At 42.7% G+C, this 14,713-nt stretch overlaps 2 protein-coding genes across 2 annotated transcripts in view; both read right to left on the bottom strand.

Moving 5' to 3' along the window:
* The window catches only part of LOC109930964 (dynein axonemal heavy chain 8-like), a 2,199,840-nt gene that overhangs the window by 1,929,815 nt on the left and 255,312 nt on the right, over positions 1-14,713 (bottom strand). The gene's annotated exons all lie outside the window — the stretch shown is intronic.
* The window catches only part of LOC109918465 (dynein axonemal heavy chain 8-like), an 876,900-nt gene that overhangs the window by 828,557 nt on the left and 33,630 nt on the right, over positions 1-14,713 (bottom strand). Inside the window, exon 4 of the mRNA XM_048596621.1 lies at positions 6,718-6,878. Within this exon, the coding sequence (XP_048452578.1) occupies positions 6,718-6,878 (161 nt within the window). The remainder of the gene's footprint in view (positions 1-6,717; positions 6,879-14,713) is intronic.

The raw sequence follows: 14,713 nt of genomic DNA, 5'->3' as shown, positions 1-14,713 counted from the left end.
GAGCTTAGTCAAGACTATCCAGAGGATATCAAATTCAGTTCATTTCAAATAGTTTTTGGGTGTGATGTGAAAGGACTACTAAAATTAATTAATCAGAAATTGGTCAGTCACAGTTCAGAGAACACACATTTGGATTATGTGTCAAATTTTAGGGAAAGATTAAATAAAGCAAGTGAAGAGGCTAGATAGATAACACTTAAAAGTTGCACAGCATGTGATGAAATAGTGAGCACACAAGAAATCAAAAATTTGCAATTTTGTTAGTGGGGGATATAAAGTGTTAGTATTACCTCAGTGGTAGGTGAATCTTTAAACCAATGTTTAGTGGGCCATATTAAATCAAAATGAAATGGAGTGAGGTGAACTATTTAATAAGAATGCCAGATAGAAAGAGATCTCACAGAGTGTGTCATGTGAATATGCTTAAAAGCTATTTTGATAGTGAAGGAAAGCAAAAGGAGAATGTGTTATTCATTACAACACAGAGTGAAGAACGATGTCCAGCTGATTCTGAATCGGTCATTACTCAAACTAAATTGGATAATGAGGAAGTTCTCAAAAATTGGGATAAATTATTGTGTTACCTTCCATAGGAAAATCAAAATGACCTGAAAGAGTTATCACAATCATATGGGGTGATGTGGAAGTAAGCTGTGAAGTACTAATCTAATTATGCATGATGTAGATATGGGAAATGCTGTTCCAATTAAGCAACATCCTTATAGACTTAACCCTGTAAAGTTGACACAGGTTCAAAAAGCAACTAAATGTATGCTCGACAATTATATATATGTGTGTTACAGCGAACTGAAATGGCCCATTGTATTAGAGCCAAAACCAGATAGTACCCAATGATTAGAGATAACAAGGTGTAGAGCTAGATGAACACAGCAGGCCAAGAGGCATCAGAGGAGCAGGAAGGCTGATGTTTCAGGCCTAGACCCTTCTTCAGAAATGGGGGAGGGGAAGGGGGTTCTGAAATAAATAGGGAGAATCCAGCATCTGCAGTTCCTACTACCTCTGAAACAATTTTAACCCCAGTACCCAATGATTATGTGTCGACTATCGCAAAGTCAATGCAGTTACAAAATCTGATTCATATCCTAATCCATGTTTGGAAAACTATTGAGAAGATGGGACAAGCAATTTAGATTTCAAAACTGGACTTACTCAGAAGATACCTTTATCCAAATACCTTTATCCAAAACAATGAAGGAAATTTCAGCTTTTGTGATACTGAAAGGACTGTACCAGTTTAAAGTCATGCCAATTGGTATGAAAAATAAAAAATGCACTAGCCACACTTCAAAGACTGACCAACAAAGTCATTTCAGGATTACCCAATTGTGTGGTGTACATCGACAATCTGGTGATTTTTAGTCACACATGGAAGGAACATTTAGAACAACCATTGGAATTGTTCGATCAACTTCGGAAGGTGGGCTTGTTGATAAACCTGGCTAACAGTGAGTTTGCAAAAGCCCAGCTCACATTCCTGGGCCATGTCATTGGAGGTGGAAAAATGGTCCCATGGGATGTGAAAACAAAGGTTATTGGGAAGTTTCCCATATCATCAATAAAGTGGATAGTACTACGATTCCTGGGACGAAGTGGTTTTTATCAGAAATTCATACCAAATTTGTGCAGTGAGGTTGTTCCACTGACTGACTTGTTGATAAGTATAGAAAATTTCAGTGGATGGAGGCATGTCAAAATGCATTTAATAGCCTGAAAGCTGTGTTAACCACTGCCTCAGTATTACCCATGCCGAATTATGCAGTGTCATTCAAGGCGGCTATCAATGTGAGCATTGTGGGTGTCAGTGCCAAACTCTGGGAAGAAGACCACAAGCGGATAGGAAGACTTATTGGCTATTTTTCAAGAAAATTGAATAATCACCAACAGAAATAATCCACAATTGAGAAGGAGACCTTGAGAGTGGTGTTGGAGTTGCAATATTTCAACATTTATAATGCCAGTAATGTGTCTGAGACAATTGTATATACTGAGCATAAACCCTTACAGTTTTTGAAAAAATTTAAAGACAAAAATTCCAGACTGTTTATCTCGAGCTTGTTATTGCAACCATTCAGTTTGAAAATTATACATGTGGCAGGATGTGAACATGTAACTGCCCAATATGTTGTCACAACTTTGACAACGCAAAACAGAGGTGTTTGGTGGCAAGAGAAAATGGACTGAAGTGAACAGAAGTAGTGAATATTTGCATGCTTCAAATCAAAGTAATGTGTATATTTTGTAGTCTACTAGTAAAAGTTTCTAAAAATGAAACCACCTTTGTACAATGATGGTTCATTTTTTTGACCAATCAAACTACATCCAGAATGCAACACCTGGCACTTGCCTTTAATATATTTCGAGGGGGTTGGTCTAGTCCATAAAAACTCCTTTAAAAGTTATTCACTCCCAGGTTACTGTATACTTATGTCTCCAGTGAAATGTATTGAGGAACAAGCTGTCTATTTGGGATTTAGATTTTATTGTCAGGTGTACTTGAGTACAGGAATACGGGAGTACAGTGAAAAGTGTACAAAGTCACTTTGTACATTCTCTGCGTCATTTTAATATACAAAAGACAGGAATAAAAACAGAAGCAGAAATAAAAGAAATAGCCAAAAAAAAGCTAAACACCTAGATCAGAACCCGCCTCTGCCATGAGTCCTCGTTGCCAGAAAAACAAAGTCTATTCCACAGTCTGCAAACATTCAGGTAGATCAAATGCCTTCCATGCTATCACAGGCAGAAGGCCACCGCCTACACTATCAGATACCCGGGCCCAACAATGGACTGGAATTGAGATGCTGCCGCTGGAACCGTGACGCCATTCTTTGGCACCAACTTGCCTCCACCAACATCGTCACCGCCATGCGTCCAGTGATATTGCTGAGTCCTGAACTGGGCTCAAACTCAACAATGGGCCTGACACACTGAAGCAGCTGGTACCTCGTCTCTTGCGGAACCAAGTCAAGTGAGGGGTAAGATTTACACAGCAAAATTCAGAGTTGCCCCTCCCTATCCTAAAAGTACAACTGTACCTTTAAGTAGCACCAGTCTATGATAAATGCTTGAATTATAAAATCAAAGTTTGTCTGAGAAATCATGATAAAGTCTGATTAGAATTGTGATGCATTACTTCCAAAACTGACAACAGTTTGGAAAACCACTTTTTCTAACATTAGCTTTTTCTATAATAATTATTCAGAAGATAAAACTTGAATACCGTGAGCTTATCAGGCTGGATTCTCCAAGAAAAGGCAATCTCACGCCTTTCCGTCCACCATTTCAGTGGTAACCATGATACTATTCTGAAATAATCCCATCTGCCCGCATATGGTCTGCATTCCTCTATTCCCTGCCTGTTCGTGTGTCTGTCTAAATGCCTCTTAAACTTTTCTATCTTATCTGATTCTACCACCTCCCCTGGCAGCACATTCTGGGCACCTACCACCCACTGTATAAAAAAATTTGCCTCATCCATTTCCTTTAAAATTTGCCCGCTCATCTTAAATCTATGTGTCCTAGTATTTGATATTTCGACCCTGGGATAAAGACACCTACTATCCACTCTATCGTGCCTCTCATAATTTTGTATACTTCTATCAGGTCGCCCCTCAGCCTCCAATGCTTGAGGAAAACAATCCAAGTTTGTCCAAACTCTCCTTATAGCTAACAAACTCCAATCCAGGCAACAGCCTGATAAACCTCTTTTGCACACTCTCCAAATCCTTCACATCCTTCCTATAGTGTGGCAACCAGGATGGCACACAATACTCCAAATGTGGCCTAATAAAGGTGTTATATAGTTGCAATATGACTTGACAAGTTTCATATTCAATGCCTCAACTGATGAAGGCAAATGTACCTTACTCCTTCTTTATCATCTGATCCACTTGTGTTGCCACTTTGAAAGAGCTATTGAGTTGTACTGATCCCTCTGCATATCAATGCTCCAGTTTCCCTCTTGCATGTTCTCTTGACCCGATCAGGTATATCCCAAAGCTTTGTGGGAAGCTAGAGGAGTGATTACGGGGCCCCTTGCTTGGATATTTGTATCATCGATAGCCACAGTTAAGGTGCCAGAAGACTGTGGTGCCATTACTTAAAACAGGTGGTAAGGAAAAGCCAGAGAACTACAGACCAGCGAGCCTGACATCAGCAGTGGATAAGTTATTGGAGGGGATTCTGAGGGACAGGGTTTACATGTATTTGGAAAGGCAAGGACTGATTAGAGATAGTCAACATGGCTTTGCGCGTAGGAAATTCTGTCTCATTTAGATTGCTGAAGACAGAGTGGTGGACGTTGTCTAAATGGACGTCAGCAAGGCATTCAACAAGGTTTCACGCTGTAGACTGGTTATTAAGGTTAGATCACTTGGAATCCGGGGAGAGCTAGCCATTTGGATACAGAATGGGCTTGAAGGTAGGAGACAGATGGTAATGGTGGAGAGGTATTTAATGGACTGGAGGCTTGTACCCAGCAGCGTGCGCAAGGATCAGTGCTGGCTCCACTGCTTTTTGTCATTTATATACATGATTTGGATGTGAATATATGAGGTATGGTTAGTAAGTTTGCAGATAACACCAAAATTAGTGGAGCAATGGACAGTAAAGCAGGCTATTTCAGAGTATAATGGTACTTGATCAGATGGGCCAATGGGCTGAAGAGCGGCAAATGGAGTTTGATGTAGATAAGTGTGCGGTGCTGCATTTTGGTAAGGCAAATCAGGGCAGGTCTTATATACTTAATGGTTGGGTCCTGGCGAGCATTGCAGAACAAAGAGATCTCGGGTACAGGTTCATAATTCCTTGAAAGTGGAGTCACAGATAGACACGATTGTGAAGAAGGTGTTTGCCTTTATTGGTCAGAGCATTAAGCATAGGAGTTGGGAGGTCATGTTGCAGCTGAGGCCACTTTTGGAATACTGTGTTCAATTCTGGTCTCCCTAGTATAGGAAAGATGTTGTGAAACTTGAAAGGGTTCAGAAAAGATTTAGAAGTATTTTGCCAGGGTTGGAGGGTTTGAGCGAAAGACTGAATAGGCTGGAGTTATATTTCCCCTGAAGCGTCAGAGATGTCAGAGGGAAAAGATTTAAAAAGGGACCTAAGGGGCAACTTTTTCATGCAGAGGGTGGTGCGTGTATGGAATGAGGTGCCAGAGGAAGTGGTGAGGCGTGCACAATTACAACATCTAAAAGGCATCTAGATGGGTACATGTATATAAAGGGATTAGAGGAACATAGGCCAAATTCTGGAAAATGGGATTAATTTGGTTCTCTAGTCAGCATGGACGAGTTGGATGGAAGCGTCAGTTTCCGTGCTCTATGACTCTATGACTATTTGACCTCCTAAAATGCATGGTCTCACACTTGGCCAGATTAAACTCCATCTGCCATTTCTCCACCTAACTTTCCAACTGATCAATATCCTACTCTATCCTTTCACAACCTTCTTCACTATCCACAGTTTTCATGAAATATGCAAACTTACTAATCAGACTATTTACATTTTCATCCAAATCATTTTTTATCTTACAAACAACAGAAGTCCTTGCACTGATCCTTGTGGAAAACCACTGGTCACAGGCAGACAGTCAGCAAATCACCCCCTCCACAACCCTCTGTCTTCTATGACCAAATCAATTTTATATTCAACTTACCAACTCAGCATGGATCCCATGTGACTTCAACTTCTGGACCAGCCTACCATGAGAGACCTTGTCAACTTTTTTTATTAAGGAAAGGATCTGCACATTTCTGAGAGGAGATTCAGATACGAGCTCCCTAAGCTGCAGAGCCATTCTTCCATTCTGTAATTTCCTTCATAACACAGAATCATCAGAGGAAGACAAACCACATTCCGTTTTCATAGCTTTCAGCTGCCATACTATGAAATCAGTTGCTGTCAAACAATAAGTAAGTAAGGTAAGTGTGATGCTCAGGTGCTTGGAGGGAAGAGGGGGTAGGGTGCAAGGTAAGTAGGGTGTCAGGTTGGGAAGGATGTTAACTGAGTATGGAGTAGGATACCAGATGAGTAGATACTAGGGCACCAGGTAAGTAGTGTGCCAGCTGCATAGGGTTCCAGCTGGGGAGGAACTTTGCATGCTGTGGTAGGATGGCAGATGGGTAGGTAGGAGAGCGCCAGCTAAGTAGGATTCCATGTGGCTAGGGTGCCAGGTAAGTAGGGTGGCAGATGGGTAGGACACTAAGCAGGAAGGGGTAGGATGCCTGGGTGCAAAGTGGCAAGATAAGTTACATAGTGTTTAGGGTAGGTCAGGCAGGTGGGAGAAATCGGATCTGTTAGGGCAGGTAAAGCGCACTGGATCTGGGGAAGTCAGGTCAGCAGGGAATTGGGTTGGGTCCTGGGGGTTTATCAGGTCACAGTCTGGGGGCTACAACTGTTCTGTAGTTGCATCTCTATGAAGTAAGTATCGGGTCAGTTTAATAGTTACCCAGGAGTCTGACTATGTATTTCATAGTCTAACTTTTCCTGAATAAAATTAAATTCATTAAATTGCATTAAATTCAATTTCCCAGACATTTCCTTCCAAGTCTGTGACAATATGGATTCTGCAGGGTCACTGTGTCTCTCATATCTACACTGAAATAACAATTGTCTGGCCAGCAGAAAATCCAGACTGTTATCTCATCCAAGTTGCTAATTGAATCATCAAGTATTAAACTTTTTAAATATACAAACCTGTTCCAGTTGATTGTGCCACATCAAAAGTACATTTTCAAGCTGTAGAATTATTTCTGGGTTGGATGCTGCAGCAGTCACTTGTTCAAACGAGCGCAGCTGGGAAAGATCAACAGTTTCACTCTTCAGGACTGCAGCTTTTTCAAGACTTGTTAGTGCGCCTGAAGAAAATATCATAGTATAACACTGATAAGAGTGCAATGAAACTGTTTTATTATTTAGCATCGGTAACTTTTTTAAAGTGATAATTAAATTTCACCTGACAGATACAACAAGGAACTCTGCTGAACCCACATTTAGAAAATCCTTTTTGACAAATTACTGCAATTTAACAAAGACTTTTAACTTCCACAAAATACTGCATCACTGAAAGGCAGGTACCTGTTTGGAGGAGGCAACAATTGGCTAAATTGGCAGCCTGTTTTAAACTCACCAGATTTTGCATTCAAGAATGGACAAATTGTGATCATACATCTTGTGCAGCATCCCAGGACAAATTCCATTGAAGCATATGACTTCATTGCTCTTGGAGCATGTCATTAAACTACCATCATAATCTGTTTTTTGTCAGTTGCCATTGTCTCAAATTGTAGCATTGAGGGAGGTGCCAACTCTTCCTGTTGAGGTGACAGTAGTAACTTGGACAAACAGACTGTATCATGATATTTGTATCATCAACAGCCATGGATGAAGTGCCCAAAGACTGGAGGCTGGCTAATGTTTTGCCATTATTTAAGAAAGGCTGCAGGGAAATGCCTGGGAACTACAGACTGGTGAGCCTAACTTTTGTGGTGGGTAAGTAGTGAGAGGGGATTCTGAGAGATCGGATCTATAGGCATTTGGAGAGGCATGGACTCATTTGGGATAGTCAGCATAGCTTTGTCCATGGTAAACTGTGTCTCATGAATTTGGCTGAGTTTTTTGAAGGGGTGATGAAGAAAATAGATGAGGGCAGTGCAGTTGATGTTATCTACATGGACTTTATCAGGGCCTTTGACAAGGTACTGCATGGCATGTGGTTGATTAAAGTTAAATCTCACAGGATCCAGGGAGAGCTAGCTAACTGGATACAGAATTCTTTTGACAGTAAAAGACAGAGGGTGGTGGTAGAAGGATGTTTTTCAGACTAGAGATCTGTGACCAATCGTGTGCCATAGGGATCGGTGCTTGATCCACTGTTAATCATCATTTATATCAATGATTTTGAATGAGCATTTAGAAGGTATGGTTTGTAAGTCTGCTGATGTAGTGATTGGAACCATGGCCAGGTGAATCTCATTGACTTAGATTCTTGATTGGCTCAGGTTAACAACCTCAATCAGGGACCCCTAGCTAACATATAAACAGGAGATTCAGTGTGTCTCCTTTATCTGGGGACTAGCATTGAGCTGTCTGGTCACAGCCCATGTAAGTCAAGGGTGGCTTGGTGATGGGATACCAGCCTGTGTAGTTACTTCAGTAGCAATGAGAGTGGGCCCATAAGTGTCTGAAGAAAACTCACTCAACAGTCATTGTTGAGTTGGGGAATCTGTAATGGGATTTTTGATGAAGTTAAGATGACTGACAGAGGCATGTGACTTGGGCTGACCCTGAATGAGATGCTCAGAGACTGTTTGTTTGGTATGTGGAATAAATGACATAGCTGTGCAGAAGTGCCTACTAGCTGAAGCCCAACTAAACTTCAAATAGCACTATAACGGGCTTTGTCATTAGAAAATGTGGCAAGTGGTGCATGGGAGCTACAGGGCATTCTAATGGAAATGGACACCTGACCTGTCTGAGTTTGGGGAATACCACTTCAGTGTAGGCAATTGCAGAATCTGACATGGGCAAAAACCCACAACAAAGCCAAGCCTCTGCCAAATGACTAAAACATTCTTTAGAATGGGCTAGAAAGCCATTGTAGTTATTGCTGGTATGCAGGCTTGAGAGAGCAAGGGGATCCTATGAGGCCTGACTTGAGTAAGGGAACTCATGGGCCAGTATCCAGGAGAGTGCACAGCCTGGATAGTCCACTGACATGTGGATTGCAACAGTTAATTTGCTTGGCAACATCCAAATCAGAAACAATTAAGATAAAAGTCTCTGGTTAAATGGTCACCTAGTTCCTATTGGAGTTTGATATGCAGCTGTATCAAATGGTTGCAGATCCAGTCCTTAAGGTTTGTGCAAAACCTTGGCCAGAAGTGAGAACATACAAGGGAACCATTGCAGATTAAGGATACGACTTTGGCTCTGGTCTTGTATGAGAAGCAATTGGTTCAGTTACCACTGATTGATTGTAGCTAGAGGCTTGGGCCCAAGTCAACTAGGGTGGAATTGATTGAGAAAAATTCACCTTGATTGGCTTAACATTATTTGATTAGAAAATGGCTGCCTGAGTCAAGTCCTAACTAAATACCCAGAAGGGCTTGGGATTATCAAAGGAGCCAAGGCCACTTTACGTGATGAACAGGAAGCAATTCTGCCTAGCAAGGCCTGCCTGATGCTATTTTCCTTACAGGCAAAAGTAGGGGTGGAAGTCAGGAGGCTGGAAAGAGAAGGAATTATCAAAGCTGTGCAGTTTGTGGAATGGGCAGCAGTATTTGTACCAACTGTGAAGCCAGACTGCTTAGTTTGACTTTGTGGGGATTTTAAGCAAATGGTAAACCTCTTCTCACGACTGGATAAATACCCAACCACTCAGGTAGATAACTTGCATGCAAAAATGGCAGGAGGGCTGTCCTTCAGGAAATTGGACAAGTGCCACACCTACTTGCAATTGCAAATAGGTGAGGGCTCCCAGCAGTATGCCACAATTAATACCCAAATTCAGAAGGTAAATGGAATTTTGTCCTTGATTGCTTGAGGGATTGAGTTTAAAAGCAGAGAGGTTATGTTGCAGGTGTATTGGGTTCTGGGAGGCCACACCTGGAGGACTGCATGTAGTTTTGGTCTCTTTTCTTAGAAAAGGATGTACAGGTGCTGGATGGGATGCAGAGGAGATTCACAAAGTTGATTTTTGGAGTTGAAGTTTGGATTATGAAGACAGACTGAGTAAACTGGGACTATACTGATTGGAATTTAGAAGAATGAGGGGGGATCTTATAGAAACATCACAAATTATGAAGGGAATAGTTTAAGTTGGAAGCAGGGAAGTTGTTTCCATTGGAGGGTGAAATTAGAACAAGAGGGCAAAGCCTCAAAATTAGGGGGAGCAGATTTAGGACTGAATTGAGGAGGAAGTTGTTCACCCACAGGGTTGTGAATCTTTGGAATTCCCTGCCCAGTGAAGTAGTTGAGGCTTCCCCATTGAATGCTTTTAAAGCTGAGATTTTTTTCAATAGTAAAGGGTTATGGTGAGAGGGTGGATAAGTGGAACTGGAGCCATAAAAAGATTAGCCATGTTCTTATTGAATGGTGGAGCGGGCACCTGCTCCTGGTTCTTGTGTTCTAAGACCTAAGCTCCAGGACAGACATGGGAGCGGGGCCCCTTTGAACATCCTCGCTTTAGCTTCTAACAGGTGTAGCCCAGTTTTGTTGACTCAGTAGCCCAAGTAGGTCACTTGGGGCACCTGGGGCATTCACTTTTCTCTTCCGAGGTACACACCCATCCTTGGAGAAATGTTTTAAGCACTAGGAGAATGGGCAAAGAAGTGGCAGATGGAGTACAATGTGGGAAAGTTAGGTTATGTACTTTTAGTAAGAAGAATAGAAGCATAATTGATTTTTTTTTTCTAGATGGGAACAAAATTCAGAAGTCTGAAGTGGAAAGAAACGTGGGAGTTCTAATCCAGGATTCTCTCAAGGTAAACCTGCAAGTTGAGTCAGTAGTTAGGAAGGAAAATGCAACGTTGGCATTTATTTTGATGACTTGAATATAAAAGCAGGGATGTACTACTGAGGCTCTGTAAGGCTCTGGTCAGGCCACATTTGGGGTATTGTGTGCAATTTTGGGTCCCCCACTGACCCTGGAGGAGGTTCACGAGAATGGTCTCGGGTATGAAAAGCTTAACATATGAGGAACTTTTGAGGACTCTGGTTCTATACTTGATGGAGTTTAAAAAGATGAGAGGGGATCTAACTGAAACTTTCAGAATACTGAATGGCCTGGACAGAATGGATGTTGGGAAGATGTTTCCAGTGGTAGGAGAGACTGGGACCCAAGGCCACAGCCTTAGAGTAAAGGCAAGACCTTTTTAGAATGGACATAAGGAGAAATGTCTTCAAGCAGAGTGGTGTATCTACGGAATTCACTGCCACAGAAGGCTGTGGAGGCCAGGTCATTCCATATATTTAAGACGGAGATAGATAGTTCTTGATTGCAAGGAGAATGGGTTTGAGAAACTTATCAGCCATGATTTGAATAGCGGAGAAGACCCGATGGGCTGAATGGCCTAATTTCTCCTCCTATGTCTTACGGTGTTGTGTCCAAGTTCTATGAATGCTGGAAATACTGAAATGGCCCACACAAGGCAAGGTCAACTTGAGGTCCAGTCCCGTCACATGCAAAGTTCGGATAGGTAAGCTGGTCCTGAACAAAAATGTGGATTGCCTGAAAGCTGCTATCGCACAAATGGAGCAGGAGATCAACATACCTGGCCCCTTAGAACAACCAGAAAGGCTGGGAGACCATGGGCTCTCTCACTCCATCCAGCATCGAGGAAACTTCAGAGTCTGAATTGGATGCAGCCTCAATACCGGTACCACCAGAAGAAGAGGAAGAAACTCTCCTGAGACACTCTGGATGCAAGAGATGGACACAGGCAGGATATACCAGATTGTAGCCCAAGTCTGAGGAACCGAGACCTGGGGTGAATACGTCCCAGGAGAAGCTACAAGAGAAGGAGCAGGCCTACATGCCCAGACTTAGGGCAGGAGGGATGTCATGATCAGAACCATGGTCAAGTGTATCTCCATTGACTATAAGATTCTTGATTAACAACATGGGCCAATCGGGGAGCCCTGACTGAAGATACAACATGATATCCTTGTGGGTCTGCTCCTGAGTCTGGCCAAGCTGGGCATTAACAGGGATTCATTTCTGCCAACTACCTGCCCCTCTTCCATTGCAAATGTTTGAGTCTGGATGTCCCTGGAGAGGCAGCACACAGTGTCCACCAACACTCTTGATGCTTTCAGGGAGAGGTGTGAACAATAGTGGGAGGAGTGCTTTATTTTCTCCTCCAATTCTATTTTGGTTTAAATCCCTACACTTACACTTTCACTTTGTTTTACATGTTAGGATTGCTCCTACCAGGTTTTGATTGTTACTGGTTCCCTGGCCACATAGGTGTTTTTCCTGGTGGTGTAAATGTTAAATAAAATTATTTTGCACATCATGTTTTTACTGAGTCCTGCACTAACACACACAATACAGGTGCTGTGGGGAAAAATAAGCACTACTGCTATGAGGGCTTTAAAAATAAATAAACTGGAGCTTTAGAATCTACTCTAAAGAAAATAATACATAAACAGGAGTGTCAGAAGGTCTCCTTGGTGTAGGGACAGGCTTTGAGGCAGCTGCTCATAACCCATGTACAGTGCACATGCAAATAAAGGGTGACTTCATGACAGGATACTAGCTTCTGCAATTATTTCGGTGGATGACACCAAGATTGATGGTATGGTGAACAGTGAAGAAGGTTATCCGGGAATGCAAGGAGATCTTGATCACCCGGGCAAGTGGGCTGAGGAATGGAAAATGGAGTTCAATTTAGATAAACGCAAGGTGTTGCATTTTGGTGTGTTAAACCAGGGCAGGACTTACACAGTCAATAGTATGGCCCTGAGGAATGTGACAGATCAAAGCGATCTGGGGCACAAGTTCATAGCTCCTTGATAGTAGAGTCACAGGTAGACAGGGTGGTAAAGAAAACTTTCGGTTTGCTTGCTTCCAGTGATCAGACCAGAGAATATGGGAGTTTGAACATCTTGTTGCAGCTGTATAAGACTTTGGTGACACCACATTTGGAGAACTGCATGCAGTTCTGGTTGCCCTGCTACAGAATGGATATTATTAATCTAGAAAGAGTACAGAAAAGATTTATCAGGATGCTACCTGGACTAGAAGGTTTGAGTTATAAGGAGAGGCTGGGACTTTTCACTTTGGAGCCGAGGAAACTGAGGTGTGACCTTATAGAGGTCTATAAAATCATGACAGGCATAGGTAAGACAGATAGCCAACAACTTTTCCCCACGGTAGGGGAGTCTAAAACTAGAGGGCATAGGTTCAAGGTGAGGGGGGGAAGATTCAACAGGGTCCAGTGGGGCAATTCATTCACACAGAGGGTCGGGAGTGTCTGGAACAGGCAATTTCTTCATTTAAGAAACACTTAGACAGGTACATGGATGGGATAGACATGGAGAGATATGGACCAAGCGCAGGCAAATGGAACTAGCTTAATGGTAAAACCTGGGTGGCATGGGCAAGTTGGGTCAAAGGGCCTGGTTCTAAGTTGTAGACCTCTCTGGCTCTATGTTCTATGCCATTTTGGGATATTCTATTGGAAGTGATAAGGGTATTTAATACATTCACATTAAAAGGCGTTAGCATATTTTGACAGAATACAAACAACGAAATGAACCTCTATGACTTAATTCCTGTCACTTACTTTTGCAAGAGATAGTAGGAACTGCAGGAGCAATCCTGCTCCTCTGATGCTGCTTGGCCTGCTGTGTTCATCCAGCTCTACACCTTGTTATCTCACTTACTTTTGCAATTTTGGTTGTAAGTAAAAGCAAAGTATTGTTGACATTCAAAGTTAATGTGGGCTACAAGTGGAGTTTAAATTTTATAGTAACATCATAGAATCTTTAAGTATGGGAGGTTATTTGGCTTATCAGGAATATACCTGCTGTTTGAAAAAGTTATGCAATCAGTGTACTACCTCTGTTCTTTTTCATAATGTTGTAATTTTGTCACATTTAAGTATTTCACTATTTCCCTTTGGAATTATTACCATTATTGCTATTCCTTTTCAGGAAGTAACTTCCAGATCAAAACATTTTTTTTCCTATATAATGCATTTCTTACGTCATTTGTCAATTATTTCAAATCTATTACCACTGGTTCAATAGAGAGTACAGGAGGGCATGCCAGGAATAACACCAGGCATACCTAAAAATGAGGTGTATTTAAAAAACACCTGGTGAACCTACAAGAGATAGTAGGAACTGCAGATGCTGGAGAATCCGAGACAACAAGGTGCAGGGCTGGATGAACACAGCAGGCCAAGCAGCATCATAGGAGCAGAGAGGCTGACGTTTCGGGCCTAGACCCTTCATCAGAAAAGGGGGAGGGGAAGGGGGTTTTGAAATAAATAGGGAGAGAGTGGGAGGCGGATAGAAGAGGGATGGAGGAGAGGATAGGTGGAGAAGAAACAAACAGGTCGAAGAGGCGGGGATGGGGCCAGGAAAGGTGAGTGTAGGTAGGGAGTTAGGAAGGGGATAGGTCAGTCCAGGGAGGACGGACAGGTCAAGGTGCGGCTTGAGGTGGGAGGAGGGGATAGGTGGGAGGAAGAACAGGTTAGGGAGGCAGGGACGAGTTGGACTGGTTTTGGGATGCGGTGGGGGGAGGGGAGATTTTGAAACTTGTGAAATCCACATTGATACCATTGGGCTGCAGGGTTCCCAAGCGGAATATGAGTTGCTGTTCCTGCAACCTTCGGGTGGCATCGTTGTGGCACTGCAGGAGGCCCAGGATGGACATGTTGTCTGAGGAATGGGAGGGGGAGTTGAAATGGTTCGCGACTGGGAGGTGCAGTTGTTTGTTGCGAACCGAGCGTAGGTGTTCTGCAAAGCGGTCCCCGAGTCTCCGCTTGGTTTCCCCGATGTAGAGGAAGCCACACCGGGTACAGCGGATGCAGTATACCACATTGGCAGATGTGCAGGTGAACATCTGCTTGATGTGGAAAGTCTTCTTGGGGCCTGGGATGGGGGTGAGGGAGGAGGTATGGGGGCAGGTGTAGCACTTCCTGCGGTTGCAGGGAAAAGTGCCGGGTGTGGTGGAGCTGGA

The sequence above is a fragment of the Rhincodon typus genome, chromosome 5 (assembly GCF_021869965.1).
Source record: "Rhincodon typus isolate 14 chromosome 5, sRhiTyp1.1, whole genome shotgun sequence".
In the NCBI taxonomy this organism is placed as follows: Eukaryota; Metazoa; Chordata; class Chondrichthyes; order Orectolobiformes; family Rhincodontidae; genus Rhincodon; species Rhincodon typus.
The sequence above is the reverse complement of the archived record's forward strand: the minus strand, read 5'-3'. Positions and strand labels throughout refer to the sequence as shown.